At 40.9% G+C, this 25169-nt stretch overlaps 1 protein-coding gene across 1 annotated transcript in view; it reads right to left on the bottom strand.

Moving 5' to 3' along the window:
* Window positions 1-9889: 9889 nt before the first annotated feature.
* The window catches only part of loxl1 (lysyl oxidase-like 1), a 50838-nt gene continuing 35558 nt past the window's right edge, over window positions 9890-25169 (bottom strand). The window contains exons 4-7 of the mRNA XM_080729248.1: window positions 18526-18682; window positions 17847-17942; window positions 15154-15269; window positions 9890-10012 (exon numbers count right to left, since the gene is read on the bottom strand). Of these exons, the coding sequence (XP_080585374.1) occupies window positions 10006-10012; window positions 15154-15269; window positions 17847-17942; window positions 18526-18682 (376 nt within the window). The 3' untranslated portion in view covers window positions 9890-10005. The remainder of the gene's footprint in view (window positions 10013-15153; window positions 15270-17846; window positions 17943-18525; window positions 18683-25169) is intronic.

Here is a 25169-nt window from a genome sequence, read left to right on the forward strand (position 1 = left end):
GTCTTTCTATGTGTGGGTGTCTATTTGTGTATGTGTGTAATAGTCTCTCTGTTTTCTTGTCCTTTCATTTGCTTATGTAATGTCTCATTGTTCAAAGGAGATACATACCCCCCCCCCCCCCAAACACACACACACATACACACTCACTCTAGAAAACTCTCTAATAATACCTTCCATTGAAGTCTATTATTTCCTCTTCAAAAGTGTCAGAATGCCTACTAATCCCATCCCTATACTTAGATTCTCTTTTAGCTTTTCAATTTAACCACTTCAACCATAGCGTAATGGCATGTCACAGGCAAACATTTGGTGAACATTTATTCATTATACTAAAATATATATTAGGTAGGAGGACTTGTATGGTACATTATCTGATAGCATATTTTAGCGATTATGTTGCGAGGAAAACATTGAGATAATAGCCACTTTGGTTAGAACTGACTAAAAATAACTTTGTACTTCAAGTTTAAAATGATACTAAATATTTTTTAAGTGTCCAGACAAATTCCAAATATTATCAAAATATCTCGCGGCACCCCTGGACTGCTGTCACAGCACCCCAGGGTGCCCCGTCACCCACTTTGAAAACCCCTGGACTACACCATGAATTTAAATGTGTCCTATTTGTATGTATTTTTTGGGTGTCCCACCAGCACCTATTTATGACCATTGTGTCCTTCTCAGTTTATGGGTAGATTCAGCGGTGCGTGGTACATTTAGCCTCAAACCTTTTGAAAAACGTTTTTTGGGACATAAACAATATGATATTATTATATATTTTTTTAATGCATGGTGTACCTTTGAGCCAACACTTGCATCTACAATGAGTCGTCTCATCAAGCAGAGGGGAGGCACAGCTGAAATTGGGACGGAAATCTTACCAGCAACAGTCTGAAATAAAACAAAAAGTTTCAAAGAAGTTATAACGTATACGATACATGGCTACATGACTGTAGGCCTACTCACGTTTCTAGATGAGTCAATATATGGTTTAAACCCAAACAAATTGATACGTTTTTTCAATGGAATCTGGTAGTATTGAGCATGCTAAATAACAAACAAAAAATCTAGGAAAACATTGTAAAAGGCATACTTTTTAAGATGGCGTCCAAGATGCCTGCCAGGAGCTTAAATGGCTATCTCAATTGAAAAAATTAAATTAAAAAATAAGATAATAATATTAATACAAAATATTAATAGGCTATTGTGGTTTTGTTGAACTTGTTTTTGAGCCGTGCCCCCGGTAAGAGACCGGTAAGAGTTTTTGTGGGCTCACATTTACTTATAGCAGTTTTAGAGTGAGGTAATCTATCGCTGGGTTCTATTCGCGGTCGTCAAGGTTACTGGACAGTACTGTGCCGTAGCCTTGATACGATCCAGTATGTTTGACGTTTTTATGACGGTAGCTCTGCAGGAGGCTAGTGTGTGTGTGTGTGCGTGCGTGCGTGCGTGCGTGCGAGCGTGGGTGCGTGTGTGTGCATGTGTGTTTGTCTCAACCACTGGACTGATCAGTGCCAACTTTCTGCCAGCAGTTAGTCTTCAAATGATCTATGAAATATTACATTTTAATTCAATAAGGGATGGAAATGGGACTCAGACGGGGTCCTACGTTAGCTTGTGACGTCATGTGGCCAGCCTGATGTCACAGGCTGCCCACATGCAGTGGTGTAAAGTAACCAAGTGCATTTACTCAAGTAGGGGAGAGCGGGGTAAACTGAGACACCGGGTAAACTGAGACGCTCCATTTATCTTGGCAATGGAACACATTTGTGGCCATGTGACCATTATATTTTCAAGCCCCTTGAATTTCCCACTTGTCATGAAAAGAGAGACCTGATAGTGCTGTAGAAAACATGCTTTTTTCACAAAAATGTGTTTTTTGCATGTAAAAGTAAATTTTCTTGCTGTCAACATAATCAGCTGTTGTGTCAAAGCAAATTGATGCAGGGAGAACATTTTATATCATACATGTTGATGAACTACCAACTTATAAATCCATGTGATAGATGCTAGCTGAAGATTACCCTGAATTGATAAAAATATCCCTTTTCCCAAAATGTGGCTGTGGGGTAAAGTGAGACAATTGCTTCGGGGTAAAGTGAGACTATCCTTAACATGAAAGACAGGGAGAAAGCTGTAAAAACCTAATTAAAGGGTGTACCAAACTAGTCTCAATTGATTCTTATGTATTTTCCCCTGTAGAATCCATTTTTGATATATATTTCTTTGTATTGTGCATAATTAATGAGATAATTAGCATATTTGACTAAATATGCGAATTATTTCATTAGTTATGCACAATACAACAATATACTTTGCAGAAATAGATTCTACAGGAAGAATTACATAAGGATCAACTGAGGAAAGTTTGGTAAACCCTTCTATACATTTTTTATAGGGTTTTTAGTTTTTTCCTTCTGCCCATGTGTCACATTATTTGACACATGGGTGGAAATGACAGGACAAAGCCGATTAAAAGAATGTCTGCTATGTACATTTTTGTATTGCGCATATTTAACCCGGTTAACCGGGTTTTTGTGTTTTTATGGTAGTTTTAAAGTGAAAAAAGTGAGTGGATCACTTTACCCCGTTGATTTCTCTGGTCTGTCTCAGTTTACCCCGGTCCTGGGGTAAACTGAGACACAAGACCACTTTTTTTAAAACAATCATATTTTCTCTGCCTTTTGTCTTGAATATGTTCTGATAACTTCCATTGTTAGGAAACATCCCAAATTACTGGGAAATGTGTATATTTTTACTGATATATCTTTTAGTTCGCCTCTAGGGGAGAAAATGTAAAAAGTGTCTCAGTTTACCCCGCTCTCCCCTACTGTACTTACTGTAAGAAGCCTACAATCTGAGGTATTTGTACTTTACTGGAGTATGTTCAATCTTCAGTACTTTTACTTCTATTCCGTCTCAGAGGCAAATATTGTACTTGTACTACAATTATTTGACAACATTTACTAGTTACCTTGTAGATTTTGATTATTGTTACAAAACATATTAACAAATTCAGCTCTGTATACTGTTCATTTCGGCCATTTGAAAATAGCAGATATACAAGTTCAATGTGACATATCGTGAGCTTGTAGATCTGCTATTTTCAAAAGATTCAATACATTTCATACATTTGAACATTTTGAAACTTTCTGCATAATGAGTACTTTCTACTTTTGTCACCAATACTTTTGTAATTTTACTCAATTCCAGACTTTTACTTGCAATAGCAAGGGGTATGCAGCTGCCATACCCTGGGTCCAGGGGGAAGAATAAAAGTTACTTTTAAATATGAATGTCTCTTTGTCTATCTGTGCTGGTTATTATGTTGTTAAATTACAGTAAAATAACTACAAATGCAAAATGTTGAGGTGAAAAGTGATGAGTCATCACATTTCACAGTTTTGTGGGGTCCATTTTTATCCCAAGGAATGGTTTTCGTGCAAAACAAATGCTTGCAATGGATTCAGAATCTTAAAAAAAAAATAGTTATACCCCTCACATGCTTCTTGAAGAATATTCTTTTGGGGGTCTTTTTTTCCTGTATAGCAAGTGAATGGGTAGATGCAAGAAATCATTAACAATGAACCCCTTGGGACGATATTTCAGCTTGGCACCTGGCAGAATCTTAAAATATACCCTTTAAGGATTAAGAAAAAACAGGTGGCGAAAAAATATCCACCCTATGCGCGTGGACCCCCCTTTCCTACTAGACTACTTTTTTTGTCTCGTCTTCAGTGATTTTATTGAACTACTACAAACGGAACAATGACAGTACGTACAGCAGAGGTTCTCAAAGTGGGACCCTCAGGGATCTTTGAGGGGGTTCCAAGGGGTCCCCAGCAAATGGCATAAAATCTATTTATATTAACCACTTTAAACCTATATACAATGGCTATTTTACACTGTGGTTTGCATGGTGATTTGACTTTAGTCCAAAATCTGAGTAGTTATTCTACCACTGGACATACCCTGCCATCTTTCACATGCAGATGGCAGGGTACATGTTTAAAGGCATTATTCATATTTTTTATACCCGCTATATGATAATTAACTACTTTAAATCTGGTGTCACTATTTTGGAGATGTCGCTACAGTCTACAAGCTCACATCTCAACACGATGCAATGTGCTGTGAGTTAGTAGAATGGCTATTTCCAAAATTCCATATTTTCAAAATAGGCCTTGATGACTAAAGTGATTCCATACAACATTGCCCCTGTATTGTACGTAGGTGTGAATGATGTTATAAACAGATGTGTATTCACTTACAGGAGGAAAATAAAGTAACAGCGTGAGTCGTTGCCCATGTGCACATGGCGGATGTGTAAATGTTTTCTTTTATTAGATATGACATTTCTGACAGGTGTTCATTGTTAGCAAAACAATCGAAATGTATCATCACAATCATATAATTGTCACATAGTTTTACACAGTCATCCTGTTGTCTGAACTTAAAGTTTCAGTATTACTTTGTTTTGGCTCGATGTGAGCTTACAGTCTCCATGCAGTTACCAGAAGGACTAGTACAGCCATTCTCAACCGCGTCCATGAGGGTATTGCAAGTGGCCCCCAAATAATTGGAAATACACTAAGATTGTATTGATAATATAACAATATACAAAAAAAAAAAAAAAAACATAAAACGTAAAAAAAAATAAGAAAAAAAAGATCATGGTATGTTTTCTTTAAAAACTTGAAAATGAGTTTCATTGTGATAAATAGGAACTTAAAATATACTGTGTTAGTTCCATTGATCCAAGCCGGAGAATGCATGTGGCCCACCCATCTGATGGGTGGGCTGTGAACACTCTGTTGATTTTCAAGTGTGTCCTGATCCAGAAAAGGTTGAGAACCACTGGACTAGTAGATCAAACCAGATAACTGACTGTTTACAGTACAACTTAAAAAGGTCAATGGAATGTGGTAAATGCAATGGGTAATATATTAGGGGGCCAAGCTCTAAAGGCAGTGAAACTAATGACAGTCATGCTTTTGGACCTAGTGGACAGAAACACACAAAACTAAGTATTTGTGTTTAGGATACTACACTTCAAAGACAAATGCACTTTTGTCACCGTATCAGGTGACCTTCCGGTTACCCTAGAAATAATTGGTGACCCATAAGCTAGCGAACAGTGCCACCCAGCGATTTAAAGCACCTATAGTTTCATTCGAGTACAAATTTCACAGCGCAACTTGTAGTTGAGTAATATTTGACCTGGAGTATCTCTAGTCTATACGATGATTCAAGTGAGGTTGAGTACTGTTCTTAGTGTATACTACATGTATTGGACATGCATAACATTCTGGCTCAAATAGTAGGCAGTTAGTAAAGTATCTGTATCAGTTCTCCAATGCATTTTCTTTCACCTGTAACGTCCAAAAACCTTAAAATGTTTTGATTCACTGTGATAGTGATAAATAAGAACTTGTTATATATATATACAGTACTACATTGGTAACATCAATCCAACGTGCTTGGCCCAAAATATACGCTACAAAATGCCTGGCATTTTGCTCTTTTAATGCCTTACTTCCTTAACCTGACTGCGCCAGATAATGGCAGCAGTGCGTATGCCTGGCTGCATACCGCTCTGCTTACCATGATCTGGGATCTCTCGGGCAGACCCGATGTAAGGGGCGGGCCATTTTTTCAAATTCTTTAGCAGGTGATTGGATGTGGCCGTCTCTCTATCACAGTCTGGGAGTGCCAACTCCAACCACTCATATTGGCCTGTCTGCATCCACGTGGTCTGCAATCAGACTCTATTGGCTCAGAGCCGCTCAGAGCCCGCCCGTAGCTGCCGCTGATTCGTCCGGCCCGGGACTTTACGAGCGTTATCAACTCCCCCCGAGAGATCTCAGATGGTAAAGTAGGGCGGTAGCCTACGCACTACTGCCACCATCTGGCGCAAGTCAGGTTATTACTTCCTTATTCTATTCAATTGACACCAGCAGGGCTGAGCAAATAACCACAAATAGCCTACATCCAAATAGACAATTTTAAATATTTTTATTTCATATAAAGTCGACACGAAGAATCTCGATTTTTTTTTCATAATCAACATAATCGGTTAGTCTGATTAACCATTCAAGGCCTGTGTTATACTTGTCTTGGTGGTGTGCAAACATAGCGAATGGAGGGGCGCCCGCTGGCCTACTGGTCCAGTGGCCTACCAATTACACATGGATGCCTGGCGGCGTCGCTGGTTCGATCCCCGACCTTTGCCGGGTGTCTCTCCCCCCATTTCCTGTCAGTCTACTGTCCTTTCATTAAAGGCATAAAAGCCCAAAAAACTAATCTTTAAACATGGTGAAAAATAGCTACATTAGCCGATCTAGGTCAGAACGCATCATGATGTGACGTCACATGTTGTGAGCTTGTAGATCAGCAATCTTCACTATATACAGTATAAATATATTTTTAAAAAATTGTTAATTAATTGGAATTGCGGCAAAAGTTATGAGATAAGGGTGATATTGATTGGAGGTCATATGGCCCAGCTCTAGACACCTGGGGGTTGGGAAATGTGTTGTGACAGAGTTGGAGGAAGCCATTGTGAGCCATCACAGGGACTTGTAATGGGACCCACACTTTCACCTTCTGAAAAGAACGGTCCAAGTCACATTTTTAAAGTAAAAAAAAATAAAGACTAAATAGAACATAATGATATTCATTAAAAGAGAAAAGAGATGAAAATGACATGCTATTCTTTTCAGAAGGTGATACAGGCAGAGGGGAAGAACAAAAAGCTCACTCATAGAGAGGTAGGTGGATGTGACATTGGGGCAGTCTGCATCCCAATGACAAGTCTGTAGCAGTAGTCTCTTTTTTTTGCCACAACACACTATTGAATAAAACCAGCCGATTTGGATGTTATCATTCGATATCCTCAGCGATTATCACTTCTTATCAGCCGGTTGTAATGGGCCAGTTGGGCCATGCTCTGGGGACTGAGTCGGTCAGAGTGTTAGTGCGCATGCGCCAACGCATGTTGACTCGAATAGTTATCTCCCCTAAGTGGGAGGCGAACCCAGACCATAGTGATAGTGGCCAACTTGCTCAACTCACTGAGCTACGTAGCAGCTGGCCAAACCCCCTTTTTTTGTGTTATCATTGACAACGTGGATATTAGGGGACTAATATTTACTATTCTGTCCATAACAGCACATAACTCGGTAACGCGCTGAGTCCGCTCATGCGACGTTTGCACCGCTAGACACGGCAACTCGCTCGCTACCGCCAGCTCGGCGGTGTCTCACTGGGCTCATCGTCGCCTGAGACGGCGTGCCTCCATTGTCTCACTGTCTCACAGTCGGATGGAAACCTTGTATGTCCAAAACCTTTTTTATAAAAAAAAGAAAAGAAAAGAAAGAAAAAAAAAACCCTTTTGTGCGACTCTTGAATGATGAAGTAGGGCATTAATAAAAACTAACAAAACACACACGCACACACGCACGCACGCACGCACACACACACGCACACACGCACACACACACACACACACACAAAACCACATTATACTAGGTCTCTGTCCGACGTGCCAATGACAAAATGCAAATGAGAACAAACTTGCGGTGGGTTTCGCTCTGGCTGGTAAACACAACATTAAATGGTTTGTGTGCCTGGAGAATCACTATATGACCATCCTGCCTGGTCCAATGAGGCAGCCAGCTCACATAAACACACACACATTATGACTCTTATGACTCACTGGGTAGCTCTCTCTCTCTCTCTCTCTCTCTCTCTCTCCCTGATTCTCTCTCTGGTGGAAAGTAGCTGTGAGTATATACTCAACTACTGTACTTAAAGGACCACTTCACCCATTTTCAACGTATGGTATATTCATGGTACACTCATGCTTATTAAAGGATGTTACCATTTTTGTCTATGTCTCAGGGGAGGGCTGTGGACAGTTCAGATACTGTTTGGTTGTATTGTTATTATATTGGTTCAAGAACAATTGCTTCCATTTCAGCATGCTAACTTTACAGGAAGAGAAAAGCTGTAACTTGGAATCCCAATTGATGATGCCACTGGTAGGCAGGTTTCTGAACTGTCCACTGCCCTCCTACGAGACAGTTAAATGGTGCCATTTTATAATGAGCATTTAGTGGGGACCAATTATGTACAGCACGGTTCCCCAATAGGCGGCCCAAGGGCCATTTGTGGCCCCCGGGGGGCTACTGTCTGGCCCCCACCAATCCCAGTAATAATGGTGGTATAAGAGCAGCAACAACACTAGTATATAGTCGTTGTCGGGTGGAAACCTCGTATCTCCAAATTTGTATGTTCTTTCGCAAGTAAAGCCCTGCTTCATCATACAGTTCATGGCCGTCGCACAAAAGTAGTGAAAACAGCAGATCTACAACCACACAACGCCTCGCGGTGCGAGGCGTTGTGTGCTTGTAGATCGGCTGTTTTCACTAGTTTAAATCATTTTTAAAATGATAAATGCTAAACAAACAGTTGTGGACATACAAGATTTTCACCCGACAACGACGATATCTGAACTGTCGCTGGAGTAGCGGGAACGCCGCCGTCGCCCCCCGCAATGCTGTGGCCCTCGACTTGGTACCCTAGATATAATCCGGCCCTTGGGGAAAACTAATTGGGGAACCCTGATGTACAGTATATGAAGATAAGTCGTCCTTTAAGCAGTGGTTTGAAGGTACTATTAGTTTACTTATTTCCATTTTCAATACATAAAATACTATACTTCTACTCCAATATAATCTCGCAAATATTTAACATTTTTACTCCACTACCTTACCTTTACACTTTGGCTATTCGAGAAACAAAAAGTGTGCATTTTTTAGCTTGTAGATCTTCTACTTGCTTTTGTTTGACGATGTAGTATGATCAAGTAGGGCGTTAATTTATGCAAAAAGAAAACAAAAACATAAAAAGTTAGAATATGGAGATAAGAGGTTTCTGCCCGACAGCAACGACTTGTTGTAACAGAGAAATCTTCCAAAGCGCTCTCTCTCTCTCTCTCTCTCTCTCTCTCTCTCTCTCTCTCTCTCTCTCTCTCTCTCTCTCTCTCTCTCTCTCTCACCCAGACAGCATGGATGACTGCACCTGGGAAGGTACCCCCTCCTCTCTCTTTAATTTTATTAGTGTGGCTTGCAGTTGAACCCTGACTCGTGTGGGACCGTTCGTCTCAGCACCGCCACCATTTTCACGCCTTATTTGTAATCAAACGGAGCCAGCCACTCCTGGGGGGGAGGCAGGCACAGATGTTTTTGGACGCTCACCGACACAGAAAGGAAACTAATTTCAGCGCTGTCAGGTGGAAACCTTGTATGTCCAAAACCAGTACTTTTTTGGTTATTATTTAACAAATCAAAACAAAACAAAAATAGTGAAAATATCTACAGGCTTTTAGATCTGCTGTTTTCATTACTTTTGTGTGACACTCTTGTATGATGAAGTAGGACATTCATTTATTTAAAAAAAGAATATATGAAATATGGCCATACTAGGTTTACGCCCGACAACGGCCTCCGCTGTGCGCCTTGGTGAGGTAACTTGGTAACATTAGGAGCAGTGGAGTAGCACTATGAGGGCTTGGATAATGACTATTGGAAAGAAGATTTAATTATGGAGACTGACTATGGGGATCTGAACGGTTGGTGTAGAATGGGTTTGAGTGTGCACTGTGTGTGTGTGTGTGTGTGTGTGTGTGTGTGTGTGTGTGTGTGTGTGTGTGTGTGTGTGTGTGTGTGCGTGTGCGTGTGTGTGTGTGTGTGTTTCTGTAGGCTAAATACTCCACATTCTTCAGTGCCAGTGGAGCCCTTTACCGCGGGCCCAGGATTAAAAAAAATGAAAAAACACACACAAAACGTTGACACCGCCAACAGCATCGACAATGGGAGGGGAAGGGGGTGATTCCATTCACATTTCAATGGAACAGCATTCCTCTGGGAGGATGTGCCCTGGCCCGGGCAGCCATCCATCCATCCATCCGTCCATCCATCCGTCCATCCATCCCCAGTCCCATCAGGACCTGCAACAATGGACACACAAACAAAAGAACACATTGTTAGACAGCAGTGGTGTAAAAAGTACTGTCATTTCTTACTCAAGTAAAAGTATCAGCAACATAGCAACATGCTCTGTTAGGGTGCCCTCACACCAAAATACCTACCGGTATGAGAGTGGAATCCGCGTCCCGCCAATGCATTTCAATGATAAGCTTCATTCTCATTGAAATGCATTGGCGGAACGCGGATTCCACTCTCATAGGTATTTTGGTGTGTGGGCACCCTTACAAGTAAAAGTCCAGAATTCAAAATGTACTTGAGTAAAAGTACGAAAGTGTTGGCATCAAACTGTACTTCTGTACAACCCTGTGCAACCCTAAGTACCAAAAGTAAACCTACAAAATGTTTGAAAATAGCCGATCTAAAAGCTCACAACACGTTGTGAGCTTGTAGATTGGCTATTTTCAAATAGCCTATAGGACTAAAGTGGTTAATGTATGTTAATATTATAATTGATATCTGTAAAGTAACTAGTGACTAAAGTGCTCAAATAAATGTAGTGGAGTAAAAGTACAATATTTGGAGTGGAAGTAAAAATACTGATAATTGGAAATACTCCAGTAATACCTCAAAACTGTACTTAAGAACAGTACTTAAGTAAAAGTACTTAGTTACTTTATACCACTGTTAGACAGACCATAATACTCAATACCACAGTAAATGAAGAAATACACTGGACATACCGGTAATCCACTATTATCATCCATATAATATCGGACAGAAACTTGAATCGCCAATGAGGGACCAGCATTCCTGGTTGTGTCACTGTCATCACCAGTGGTGATGCCAGAAGTGAGCGCACCTCATGGCGTGCTCTGCTGTGGCACAAGTAGGCCACTTGTGCAAGTTGTAGGGATGGGACGATACACGATATTATCGTTTATCGTGATTAAAAACACTCACAATAATCGTATCGTGGAGATTTAATTTATTGTGATATCGTCCTCCGTCATGCACTGGGATCAATTCACCTTTTATTTGCAGAGCTGCATATCCGGTACCACTATAATTGGTAAAAGGTACTTATAATATATGTACTCGATACAGTCTTTTTTTTCACTCTCTATCAAATGTTTTTGCCAAGAAATCTACAAGCTCACAAGTTGTAAAGATCGGCTATTTTTTGCCAAATGTTCTGCCCAAGGATAATGGATTTTGATTACTGTGATAATATCGTAAATCGCGATTTCTTTTGTCACAATAATCGTGATATGAAATTTTCATATCGTCCCACCCCTAGCAAGTTGGCACCTCGACAGAGTGCAGTTCTAGTTCATCACTATTTTTATTGTCTCTGTTGGGTGAGGAATTCATGCCCAGAACTGTTACTTTTCAGGATTCAAATTCAAAAGCATCAAAAGTAGCAGAACTACAAGCTCAACTTGTGGATCTGCTACTACTGATGCTTTTGTGTGACACGGTAGTATGATCAAGTAGGGTGTTCGTTTACGAAAAAAGTATTTCAATATGGAAATAAGAGGTTTCTGCCCGACGGCAACGCTTTATTGCTTGATTGACATTTATATTGAGATATTGCTACTTTTTCTAAAAGACAATTGGAGTACTGGCATGTAAGCAGAAGCAGAGCATATTGCCTTTGCACGCCATCTGCTTGGCGCTGGTGTGAAAGTACATGCTGCGTTTAAATGCTATAATCGCCCACAATCTCAAACACCTTTCACCATGCTTTTATTTTATTCAGTCTATTTTTGTAGGATGTGTCTGTACAAATTCAGACAGTTTGTTATTGTAATCGTCGACGCAGAACATTCAGAGATTTTTTCAAAGGTTAGTGAAGAACGCACTGAATCCTGGACGTCAAAGAGGCCTTCGCCAATCTTTTTTCCCTTGCTTCTGTAACTTTTTTACTTTTTCTTTTAAACACTTAATACAAACAGAAAAAAGTTCAATGTCGCTGGAAGGCAGGTTTCAGAACAGTCCAAAGGCCTCTTCTGAGACACAGATCAAATAGACAGAAATGGTGCCATCCTATAATGAGCATTAGTGAGGACCATTTATATGAAGAAACCTGTAGGACAGGTTGGGAATGGTTGAAGTTGGAGACACAGATTTTACCCCCCGACAGCAACGATATCCACTCATATATCTGCTCTCTATGAACTCCCTACAAGATAGTAACACTGATATAAAGAGCTATTGAACGGCGCCAACTCCCCTACTGCTTCCTTTGAGGCGAAATATGAAAGTTTCAGAGGTCATTAATCTTGACTCGAGAATGAGCACATAATTCATTAAATCATCAGATATTTCAGCAAAGAACCCATTAAGTCCACTAAGTAATTTAAAACACTGAGAGTGTGTCCATAAAACAGTGTTTGGCAGGCACCATGTCATGCCGTCTCGGTCTCGCCCAGCTCAGTGTGTACAGACCACATCATTAGCCCTCCGGTTGGGTTCGTGCTTGAAATCACACCGGGGCCACTCGCACTAAAATGAATGCACTACTGTAGGGAAGTGAGCCTCAACCCTTTTCATTTCAAGGCCCCCAAGTTTGAGATACATTAGAAGGACCCCTATTTGCTACGATTTTTCCTCTGGGACCCCACAGCTGCACTGTGATATCCTCAGCATCCCCTACCCCAGTGGTTCTCAACCTTTTCAGGCTGTGACCCCCAAAATAATCATATTTTAACTGGTGACCCCACCCACCCTGACGAGCACTAAGAGTTGAGGAATTACATTTTGTATAACACGGTTCTATTGTGAAAATAGCAGATGGTCACATGAGCATGTAGATCGGCTATTTTCACAATCTCTGCCTCTAATATTTGACGATTTGGCCAATGTTTAATTTGTCATTTTAGAGGTATTTAAATTGTCACTTTAGAAATGTGTAGACAGTCTAGACACCCTCTATACAGTATACACTTAAAACTTTGTTTGTTTGTTTACTGTTTAGTGAGAAAACAATGTTGCACATTAAGTTAACCATCTGGGGACCCCCCAAAATAATTTGGGGACCCCCTGGGGGTCCCGACCCACAGGTTGAGAACCACTGCCATACCCACCCCCAAATCTGCCAATTTCCACTTCCACTTGTACTTAATCGCTTGTCAGTGCTGACCTCTACTGGTTGGTTCGTTAGGGAGGGTGAGGCGGGGATACACTTGCTGCTGGATTCAAACGGCAGCTCCCTATTTGATCTTTGGTCTTAGTCGGGGGCGTTAGGGAGATGACATGGTAATTTCGTGCTAATTAGTCTAAAAGCGCAGAATTTTGCACAGATGTAGCCCAGGGCATGCTCTAATGATTTAGCTAGGGCGCCCGAGTCTGTGACATTCGGGGTCGCCACAGCGGCCAAATCAAGTTGGGCTCCCATCGACTTTCAATACAGGAGGAAAATACCCAGAAAAACACTTCTTTTCTGGGTATTTAAGTAGGATATGAGGGGTCTAACTAGGGGTTTGTCATGATGCTGAATCCATTGCAAGCATTTGTTTTGCACAAAAAACATTCCTTGGGCTACATCTGTGCAAAGTTTTGCACTTTTAGACTGATTAGCGCGAAAGTCCCTTACACCCCCGACTATCTGTCTGTCTTTGATCTGTGTGCCCACCTCGCCTCCCCCACAGCCCCACCCCCCTCTGTCTGCTGTCTGCTGTCTGCTGTCTGCTGTCTGCTGTCTGCTCCCCTCCTTGTCACCCGGTCTGGCTCTCGAACTTGGAAAATGAGGAAATTAGGAAACATTTATTTTAATTGTAAGTAATTCTGCACCTATAAAATATATGTACCCGTATGGATATCATAGCTACATCGATTATCCATGTAATGTGTTCATGTGAACTAGTTTGTAGGCCTATATGCTTATTCATTGTAATTATCAAGATCGCTATGATTTATCGCTCTGGTTGTCCGCCGCGGCACCGCATTTCAGCAAGCACCACCACCAAAGTGTTTGTGTCCGATTTTAGTTTCCTCCTCCCCAGCTAAAATCCAGCCTTCCACCGGCCAACAGCGGGGGTGGTAATCGCCATACCGATTTTCATCATTTCAACAAATACGCATAAACAAACTAGTTCACGTGAATGATATTGATGTAAAATAAATAAGATATCTGAATGGCTACATAATATATTCTATATGCGCAGTATTACAATTAAAATACATTTTCATGTGAGCCCCTCTGCACACGGATACTATCGTGGGTGATGCCTTGACGGCCCGCGGCTTGTGATAGGCTGAGCCACAGTTACTGGGGGATTTACCTAGGATTTTCTTTCTTGAATGAAATGCCTGGGTTCCCGAGGCTATAGGGAGGGTGCAAACAAGCGACACCAATTGATACACTTCACACCAGACGCTTTTCACATGAGAATTTCAGTGGGTGAACGTATAATGTGGAGGTACACGCTATTCCTCACAGTGCAGCCCTCTACTGAACATGGCGCCAACCTGTCAGAGTAGCAAGTGCAGCAACAGAGATCGCCATTCCTGCCTGGCAACAATCAAGCTACCTGCTGCTACTTTTTCACCTGCATATGATGCATTATACATGTCTGCATAATGATGCTTAAACTTAAAAAATATGCTGTATATATTTATTTATTTGTTCTATTTAACGTGTTGTGTCTATATATTGCCATTGCTCTCACACTACCACTATATCATCTCCTAACAGAAACAAATAAATAATAATAAAAAATAATAATACAAAAACAATACCCCTCTGCTTTACACCTGTAAACTGTGATGTGACAAACACAACTGATTCTGGTCACGGCCAATTCACCCTTTGTCAAGTCCTGCCAATCTTCACACTGTGGTTGCTGCATGTGTCTTGGTGGGACACTCGGTGGGACACTCCATCCACAACCATTTTAATTCAGTTGCTTCGTATTGTTATTCTGTGTATTCAATTCTATTTTCAAACTTGGTTTCAGTAAAATGGAGTGCTCACTGCTCAGTGGCAGTGTAGTGACTCAGCATGTTTTTAAATTTGTTTTAGCAAATTCAACATGAAAGGCGGAACCAGGGCGGGACAAGGCATATAGAGCCTGCTGGTTGGTCAGTCAGGGACCTACCAGGGAATAACAAAGGGTGAATTGTGTTGCTATGGCTGCTGGGCTTGTTGGTTCATACTCACTGTACTATCTTGCAGTTGTTTGTGGTGACAAAGCGTCCCGTGTAGTGGATGTTGCACCTGATCACGTTGTTGGTAAAGTCTGATTCCAGTACTAGGTACTTGGGGTTAACCTGGAGCTGCACGTGGGACAAAATGCACAAGAAAAGGTACAGTTGAAAAGAGAGCAGAAAAACAGAGCTCTTTTCCACTAGGAGGGGTAACAACAACAAACCTTACAACCTTTCAGAACCTCAAACTATTCAGAACCCGTGGAGTTCTGACATTATTTATTTCTATATTAAACAATAAAAAAAGGAAAAGTGAAAATAGACAATCTACAAGCTCACAATGTGTTGCAACGTGATGCATTGTGAGCTTGTAGATCTGCTATTTGCACTATTTTTGAAAAACGTTTAAACTCTTGTTGGGTGGAAACCTCATTAGGCTAGGTCCAAAACTGTTACTTTTCAGGATTCAAATTCAAAAGCAGCAAAAGTAGCAGAACGACAAGCATTTCAAGCTTGTAGATCTGCTACTTGTGATGCTTTGTGTGACGCTGTAGTATTAATTTATAAAAAAAAAAGAAGAAGAAGAAATGACACAGAGCCATAAGCACGTGGTAACAAATCCAGAACCCGAGAAATATTAGCTCACTTTGCTCTTGTAATCGAAAAAGAGCCTTTAGACACAGTTTTGGAATTGGAGGTCGTCACAGGGTCAGAAGGACAATGACATGTTTTATCAAAGCGTCATTGAGCTAGACATTGGAGCTCCTACAGAAGCGGCTTCATTCATTGTTAAGGCTTAATACCTAAACCGAGTGGTTCTCGACAAGAATTGAACCATGATTCTTCTTGGTTTAACGACTTGGTTTTAAGAGGCATGTCGGACTCAAAGGAGTGGGAGTGCGATGGATATCGCTGCTGTCGGCCAGAATACTGTATCCTCATATTTCACCTTCTTATGTTTTTAGTTTGTTTGTTTGTTTGTTTGTTTTCCTGAATTAATGACCTAGTTCGTCATACAAGAGAATCCAAAATACTCTATCTAAAACTCTGCAAAATTTGAAAGTGAAAGTGGTTATGTATGTGGGTTCTATAAATATTGATAAATGAAAAGCATTTAAGGAGCACTTTAGCCATTTTAAACCTTATAATCGGTCCTCACAGTCAGATGGCACAATTTCTGTTTTCTCACTGTGTCTCATTGGTGGGCTATGGACAGTTCGGAAACCTGCCTAACCAATCATCTATCTTCCAAGCTAATAGAAACTACATTTCTCTTTCTGGAAAGTTAGCATGCTGAACTAGAAGCTACTATTGTTCTTGTATCAATAACAAAATTATTTTAAACATACCAATTTTTTTAATCTTGTTTAACCTGTTTAAGTAAGGATGACAATGGTGAAGTGGTCCTTTAACGAGAGCTTGTGACCAAATAATAACATCATCGGACACACTTGAACACAGGCTTGTTTTTTCCCCTCGCCCATTTCATGTAAAGTAATGTTTTCTGGACATACAAGCAGTCGTGTAAAGTAACTAAATACACGTACATTTACTTAAGTACAATGTTGAGGTATTTTATTTTGTACTTTACCTAAGTATTACCAATTTTCAGTACTTTTACTTCTACTCCACTACATTTCAGATGCAAATATTGTACTTTTACTCCACCACATTTATCTGAAAACTTTGATTTTTATTACAAAACATAACCACTTCAGCCCTACATACATTTCGCAATTTGAAAATAACCGATCTACAATCTTACAATGTGTCACATCACAACGAATTGTAAGCTTGTAGATCTGCTATTTTCAAAAGGTCTTTATATATTTTATACATTTGAAAACTTGTGAAAGGGGACATTCTGCATAGGGAGTAGGCTACTTTCTACTTTTGGCACGGCTTTAGTAAATTCTGATGCCAATACCTTTGTACTTTTACTCAAGTCAATTTTGAATTCCGTACTTGTAACAGAGTATTTCTACATTGCAGTATTGATGCTTTTACCTACAGTAAAATATTTGAGTACTTTTTCCTCCATTGCATTAATACAAGGTTTCCACCCGACAGTGACGGTATGAAGTGCATTGTGTGGCACTGATCTCATCCATGTATTAAACTCTATGTGTCATTCAAGCGTGACCCGAGAATACAATGGCATATAATGTGGCTCTTTAATCCTTCAATCAAGTCAAGACCCGTGACGGCTTTACAGAGTCACTGAGGAGCTGCAGGAAATGTCAAAACTCTACAGAAAGTTTCCATCTGCTTTGTCGTAGTCACATCAATTATATTTGGTGGAACAGACCATGATGGGTTCCCCCAGAACCTTTCCATGCCAATGACTCACAAATAAAGCCAAAGGAAAAAAAGGAAAACTTCAGTCCCAAATAAGAAGTTCTGCTGTTATCGAACGTTTTTCTTTTTGAAAATGAAAGTATTCGATGATCTTGAAAAAGAATGACATTCCTCAACACTCCTCAAAATGACGTAATCTATCAGTCAAGTTCTCCTCAAAATGACGTAAGACTGACACTGCCTTTGTACCGACAGTTCAAAGGCAGGGCCCTTAGCCAATGAGGTGCAGCCAAAGGGTAGATCTTTGTGCCCATACATGGTGTTACATGCGAGCCCACACTGTTTCGTAGGAACAGTATTTCTAGTTGAATATGTCTACACACCCAATGTCTCCTCCTCCTGCCTTACCTTTAATATGTAGTTTCCAGGCTGGATGTCGGTGATATCGATCCACTGGCAGTCGATATCAGCGTTGTAGGTATCGTAGCAGCCTGGACTGAGACCCTGGAGGAATACAGGCATACATGTGGAATATAAAACCAGTCTCAATGACTTCATGCAGAATTGTAGGATGATCTTTCGGTTTGAGGCATTCTGCTGCTGGCTTTAGAGCAATGTTTCCCTAACAAGTGATCACATTTTTGGGTCACACAAACATTATCATTGGTCGCGAGTACATACAGTACCCTTTATCGTTGCTGTTGGGCAGAAACCTCTTATCTCCATATTCTAACTTTTTTTTTCTGTAAATGAATGCCCTACTTGATCATACTACAGTGTCAAAATTGCCAAATCCATGAGCTTGTCCGACCAGTTTGCACATTCCAGCAAATTCCAGAACAAGAAGTTCTGCATAACGCCTCTGAAATGTTGACCACGTACAATATGACGATATACAGTACATTATGCTCCTCTGGTACAGTTGCACATTTTAAATTCAGTTGGATGAGGCCTCAAGTGCATGTCCTGCGGCTGAAATCAAAAGGATGCTGAATAAGCTGCATCAAATGAACGTGCTTTCTCCCGTCCATTCCTTAACCACGCACCTACTGTAACAGTACATACATATTCTCTGGTCATCCTTTACCTGTGTGTGAGAGGTGCAGGCATAACGCTTCAAGTGACCAAAGTCACATGTTGTGTCCTCTAGACAGAAGCTGGCCTTGTGTCCCTCTGCCACCTTGCGGCCGGTGGACACCTCCAGCAGGTCATAATGGCTGAACTCATCCATACTGTGGTAGTGCCTGTTGGAGGAAAAACGCAGGGGAACATTAAGGTTTCATAAGTACACAGCATAACTGCGACACAAAGGCAAGCATTACTGCATTTCATGCAGTTTTGCTAACTTAAAAGTACAGCTCCTAAATTAGGATCTCTTCTCTTTGTGTACAGGGCAGGCCATTGCTTATTAAAGGTTCTACAACACCATGCATTTACAAATAATTAATATCATATTGTTTGTGTCCCAAAAACATTTTTCAAAAGGTTTGAGGCTAAATTACCACTCCTGAATACAGAGCCCCTGTCATTTCTAGCCTGGGGCCAGCAAATATACTAATGCAGCTAACTAGTAACTGCAGTATAGTATATATTGTTTTAACATGTGTGGGGATGATGTCTAGCTGCAGCTAGGCTATGTCATTTCTGCCTGGCTTTCAGGGAATTTTCAGCTGCAGTACCACCTTGTCCTGAGTGGTAGGACTGCGCTATACAGCTCCTCCCCTACCCCTGCTCAGGCCTGTCCAGTGTCCACCCCTCCCCAACCCCCACTCAGCACAGCAGTAGGTCCCTCCCGTGATGTCACTGGAGGGAGAACATCTGACAGCCCGTTCTGAGACCTAGTTGCATAGATCCGCCCTTAAACTGTGGGGCGGCTGTAGCTCAGGAGGTAGAGTGGGTTGGCCAATGCTCCATGGGTTGGCGGTTCAAATCCCAGCTTCTCCTGTCTACATGTCGAAGTGTCCTTGGGCAAGACACTGAACCCCAAGTTGCCTCTGGTGAGCTTGTTGGTGCCTTGCATGGTTTCCACCGCCACCGGTATATGAATGTGTGCGTGAATGTAAAGCGCTTTGGATAAAAGCGCTATATAAATGCACCATTTACCATTTAAACTGAAAATAGGACTTTGTGAGGATAGAAGGTGCTGGTGGGACACCAAAAAAATGGTGTAGTCCCTTTAAAGGAACACATCACCATGGTCGTCACTAATGCTAATAATGAGATGTGCACCATTTCAGTCTACTCACGATTCTCAGAGGAGGTCTGTGAACAGTTCAGAAACCTGCCTACCAGTTACATCATCTGAAGGCAGGTTTAGAAGGAAAAAAAAGAAAAGAAAATATTTCAAACTTAATGCAATGAACTTAAATAGGAATTCAATGTCTTTCGATTCACCACGTTAACTTTCTTGGAAGAATAATGTTGTAGTTTCAAGTAGACGGACATTTTGCCATCTCATAATGAGCATCATGAGGACCAATTATACATCGATACATTGAAAATGGACAAAGTGCTCCTTTAAATTAAACAAAGGCAATTATTTTTCTAAACAAAAAATAAGGCAGCATTGTGGGGAGTGTTGCTGTTTGACTTTTAAGAGAGGGCGTTTGAACCATGGGTGTGGGGCTGCAAGGGGGAATGGCAGGTTTATCTGGTCGTTTGTTTGTTTCCAGAGATTTATTTATTTCCACTGAGGACCACTTTGGCAATAAAGGGCTTTTCAGTAATGCATTTAAAGTGCTATCTTCTGGGATTTGGTGTCATCATGATTTTCTACTTTGAATGTTTGTGCTTTTACATTCCTAATAGAAATCCAATCAGATCACAGGATATGAGACAATGCGGTCAGGAATGCCAGAATGCAGGGGGGTTCCTTCAAACAGATGGCCCGCATTCACATGTTGAACGAATGATGCACTGGTCTGGACGCACCCACTAATGATTGCTTAAATAAATCATCAAGCTACGCCACCGCATCATCCATCTAGCAAACCATCAGACTGGGAGCACAGTTCACTGACCTACGAGACTACACACATCTAAGCCGGGTAAAGTACATTTAATCAAGTGCTGTACTTAACCACTTAAACCCCACTATTATGGGGACAGCTTTCGTTAAAAGAAATAGCAGATCGACAAGCAAAAAAAAAATCTGCGCACACAGACCTAGATTGTGTACTGTATACCCATATATACATGTACTGTATATGCTGTGTACAAGCACCAGCACTGCCATATCATACGATACCCGTCAGTCAATCAATTAACTGGTTATTATATATCTATTATATTTTTATACCGAGCACACAGCACTCCCTAGTCCCTAATCTATATTTGATATCTTGCACACACACACACACACACACACACACACACACACACACACACACACACACACACACACACACACACACACACACACACATACACACACACACACACACACACACACACACACACACTTTTTACAATGGGTTTTACAATGGGTTTAGAAGTTACAATGGGTTTAGAGTATTTCTATCTTGTGGTATTGCTACTTTTACTTAAAGAAAAATAAAAAGTACTTCCTCCACCACTTTCTGAGGGGGGGTGCCTGTGTGTGTGGGGTGGGGGTGTGTGTGTGTGTGTGTGTGTGTATTGCAGTTGATGCTCAGGGCAGGCTAGACTCAACAGCACCTCTCTGGTCACCCAGGGTACTCAGGCTACACCAGAGGCTACATACAGACAGACAGACACACACACAGACACACACACAGACACACACACAGACACACACGGCCACGCTATGGAGACGGTGTGACCACCGCTCAAAAAGCAAGCAGTGTTATACACTGCAGTGTATGCTCCTGATTTCTCACATTCCCCTCTTCTAGCGCCAGCATGAGGTTGCTTTTTGCAGACAACATTATTCTGTATACATGGCACTGTTGCCCCTATCCATACCAAACTTTGCACACACACTCCTTGGCTGGCAAACCACAACCTCCGCTCCTGATTACTCGCATGCCCCTCTTTTAGCAAATGAATTCTGTCTTACCATTTGAATTTTCCCCATTCAATCAATGGGGAAAATTAATTCACTAATAGATTAATGGCCATATATATGGAGAAAAAATATAATTTACAGTACATCCTCAACACATTTACAGAGTTTACAAGTACAGCGGTTACAGTCCACAACCGTAAACAAGACACAGAGGAGTTGTTGACTTCACCTCACCTGTTCACATTTAGATTGTCAGCGATGTTGCACCGTGGATAAACATATCAGAAAGTATCAAAGGACACGTTATTCTAATTAATGACAACAACAATGCACTGATGAGACAAGACATTAACACCCTAATGATGTATGAATGGCTGTTCATTACTTTGGATCAATCTGCAAAGTAAGATCAGAGGTGTGTGTGTGTGTGTGTGTGCGTGTGTGTATATTTGCGTTTGTGTGTATAATAATGAGCAAGCGAATGCACGTGTGCTTTTCATGCACGTGTAGGTGTGTGATTTTGTGTGTACTGTATATGAGTTAATGCCTTTGTATGTCATTGCTGTCCGAAGGAAACCTCATTATGTCCAAAACCTTTCAGGATTCGAATTAAAAAATAGCAGCTTTACAAGCTCAAAGCGTGTCGCTTTGGGAGTTTTGAGCTTGCAGATCTGCTGCGCTATGTATTGTACAGTATGATCAAGTTGGACGTAAATTGCGTAAAATCTTATGAAAGGTTTAAATATCGAGATGTGAGGTTTTTGCCCCACAGCAACAATGTTTTTGTGTGGGTTTGCACAGCTTTAAAAGCTTAGAAAAGCCTGGATGCACACGGCCACCGATCACCTCAATTGAGTTTGTGGCTGTCAGGCAGAAGCCTGAGAGCCACAAACTTTCCTTTTCAGGAAATTAGTAAAAAATAAAAAATAAAATAACCAATGGATCCATAGTAGACTACTGTACTTATTATTTAGTCAAAAAGCATTTATTATTTTTCATTGGTTCTTTGAAAACCGACAGAAACACTTAATCAATTTCACTTTGCGACACTTAGGGCGTTAATTTATGGGTGGGAAAAGGTCTTCTGTCCAAGTGACTGAGTGTCTGTGAGTGCCTCTGTCAACGATGTGGTCCATTTGAAATCACTTATGGCACCGAGTGTCATTGCACTTGGACCTCTGCCAGACGTCAAAGTGACCCAGGAGCCTCTTCACCTCATGAGCCTGCTGTGCACACAGTGCCAGCATGGTGATATTTGGGCTTCGACTATCCATTATTTCCATAGCGATGATTTCCATAGCGATGATTTCCATAGCGATTATTCTGTCGATTACATTTTCGTCTAATTGACAAATCTAATCAAGAAGCATTTTTAGGGGGATAATTTGTTTGACTTTTTCTAAATCAACTAAATTAATTAACCACTTACGCCCTATTTCACCATACAATAGTGTCACACAGCAATAGTCAAAAAATAGGCGATCTACAGGCTCACAAGTCACAACGTGGCTAAACAGAAGAAACAAATTGATTATTTTTATTAGAATCGATGATCGATTATTTTGTCTCTGTCGGTTAGAAACCTCACAGGCATGTCCAAAACTGCAATACTTTTCAGGATAAAAGTAAAAAAATAGCAAAAACAACCACAACAAAACATCAATTGACCGCAGTGTCCTTTTGGAGGAATAACTAGACCTCGAGGAGATGAGACCATAACATTTTATACATTGTGCAAGAGTGGCAGCATATGTGTTGAAATAACATTTGGTGGCATTTGCTGTTTGCTTGTTTTGTTTGTTTTTGGAGAATTATACAGCCAGAGGGCCTTTAATCCCAAGGGGGCTTTTACCCCACTCTACCCATCTATACTATAATTTTGCGAATGTCTGTCTGAGTGTCTGTCTGTCTGAAACAGCAACAGTAACAGTATCTCTGTAGCCATTAAACGAAACGGGTTTCTTACATTGATGCTCCTACATCATGCAAGCACCAGTTAAAGTTACTTTCCATCCCTCATATACTGTGTGCACAGTGCACATCCCATAACCCACACACTGCACATCATTTTGGAGCTCATATCTTTGAACGGGTAAGGGCTAGTAAAGATAATTAAGTGGCACACTCTATCACTCTCACTAGGTCTTTTTTGAGAGTTAACCACATTAACGCCGGTCTCTCTATTCTGGGTATGTCGTCATAGGTCAACATTCTCAAAAATAGCCTGCCTCTAATAGTCTAGACCAGTGGTTCTCAACCTTTTAATTTCAAGTTCTCCCCTTAACTCTGACAGTGTACAAATTGAACCAAATGGACCCACCAGGGTTCATTTGGTTCCATTTGTACAATGTCAGAGTTACAGACACGTATGGGTCGACCCCCCGTAAAGGAACCCACAGAGTCCCTGGAATCCACTTTGAGAAACACTGGTCTAGACCATACATAGGCAACTGGCGCCCCCATCTTCACTTAATGCGGCCTGCGAGTTGAGATCCCAATACTTATGTTATTGAGTTTGCTGTTTCAATTCCGAACAAGCAAGTTTACTGTACTGTACATGACCTACAGTATTTTATTTACTACAGTCCATGGTATTACGGTACATAAACCACATTAACGCCGGTCTCTCTATTCTGGGTATGTCGTCATAGGTCAACATTCTCAAAAATAGCCTGCCTCTAATAGTCTAGACCAGTGGTTCTCAACCTTTTAATTTCAAGTTCTCCCCTTAACTCTGACAGTGTACAAATTGAACCAAATGGACCCACCAGGGTTCATTTGGTTCCATTTGTACACTGTCAGAGTTACAGACACGTATGGGTCGACCCCCCGTAAAGGAACCCACAGAGTCCCTGGAATCCACTTTGAGAAACACTGGTCTAGACCATACATAGGCAACTGGCGCCCCCATCTTCACTTAATGCGGCCTGCGAGTTGAGATCCCAATACTTATGTTATTGAGTTTGCTGTTTCAATTCCGAACAAGCAAGTTTACTGTACTGTACATGACCTACAGTATTTTATTTACTACAGTCCATGGTATTACGGTACATTGTTATTTTTTATGTCCATTGTATTTTTATTTACACAACAGCAATGATATAAGAATTACTAGTCATTCTTATTTAGGCCGCCGCTGTGTTCTTGATATAAGGATTACTAGTCATTATTATTTAGGCCGCCGCTGTGTTATACAAGTATGAGTAAAAGCATTTGAAATTAAATGTTACACTTAAAGAGAGTTGTTGGTATCCCTTTATTTGTGACTATCATGGGCTTTTGAATGATTGCGATTTACAGCAGTGGTTCTCAAACCTCTGGATCAGGGCCCACCCATCTGACCACTTAACACAGCATTTTTGTTGTTTTTGTTCTTCTTAACCCATTTTTCTTTGTCCCATTTTTCACGTCTAAACAGAAGTTTTAAAATATTATATTATCCTCAAAATGTTAGTGTTTTGACAATTATTTGGTGCCCCACTTGCAGTGTCGCCATGGCACACCAGTGGGGTTGAGAACCACTGGGTTAGTATACTACTGGTGGGAAGGCGGGTACACAGTGTGTCCCCTAGGGTGAGTGTGGAAATGTAGTGGCCATCTCCATCATCAAAGTTGCTCACCCTTGATCTAGATACTTCATTTATACATTGTACGCCGTTGGTGCACAGTGACAATAGGCGATCTACAGGGTCACAGCTTGTAGTTAACTTAGATTAACGTAGATCGTAGATAGATACATCATCAGT

The sequence above is a fragment of the Nannobrachium achirus genome (assembly GCF_963921795.1).
Source record: "Nannobrachium achirus genome assembly, chromosome: 7".
Taxonomy (NCBI): Eukaryota; Metazoa; Chordata; class Actinopteri; order Myctophiformes; family Myctophidae; genus Nannobrachium; species Nannobrachium achirus.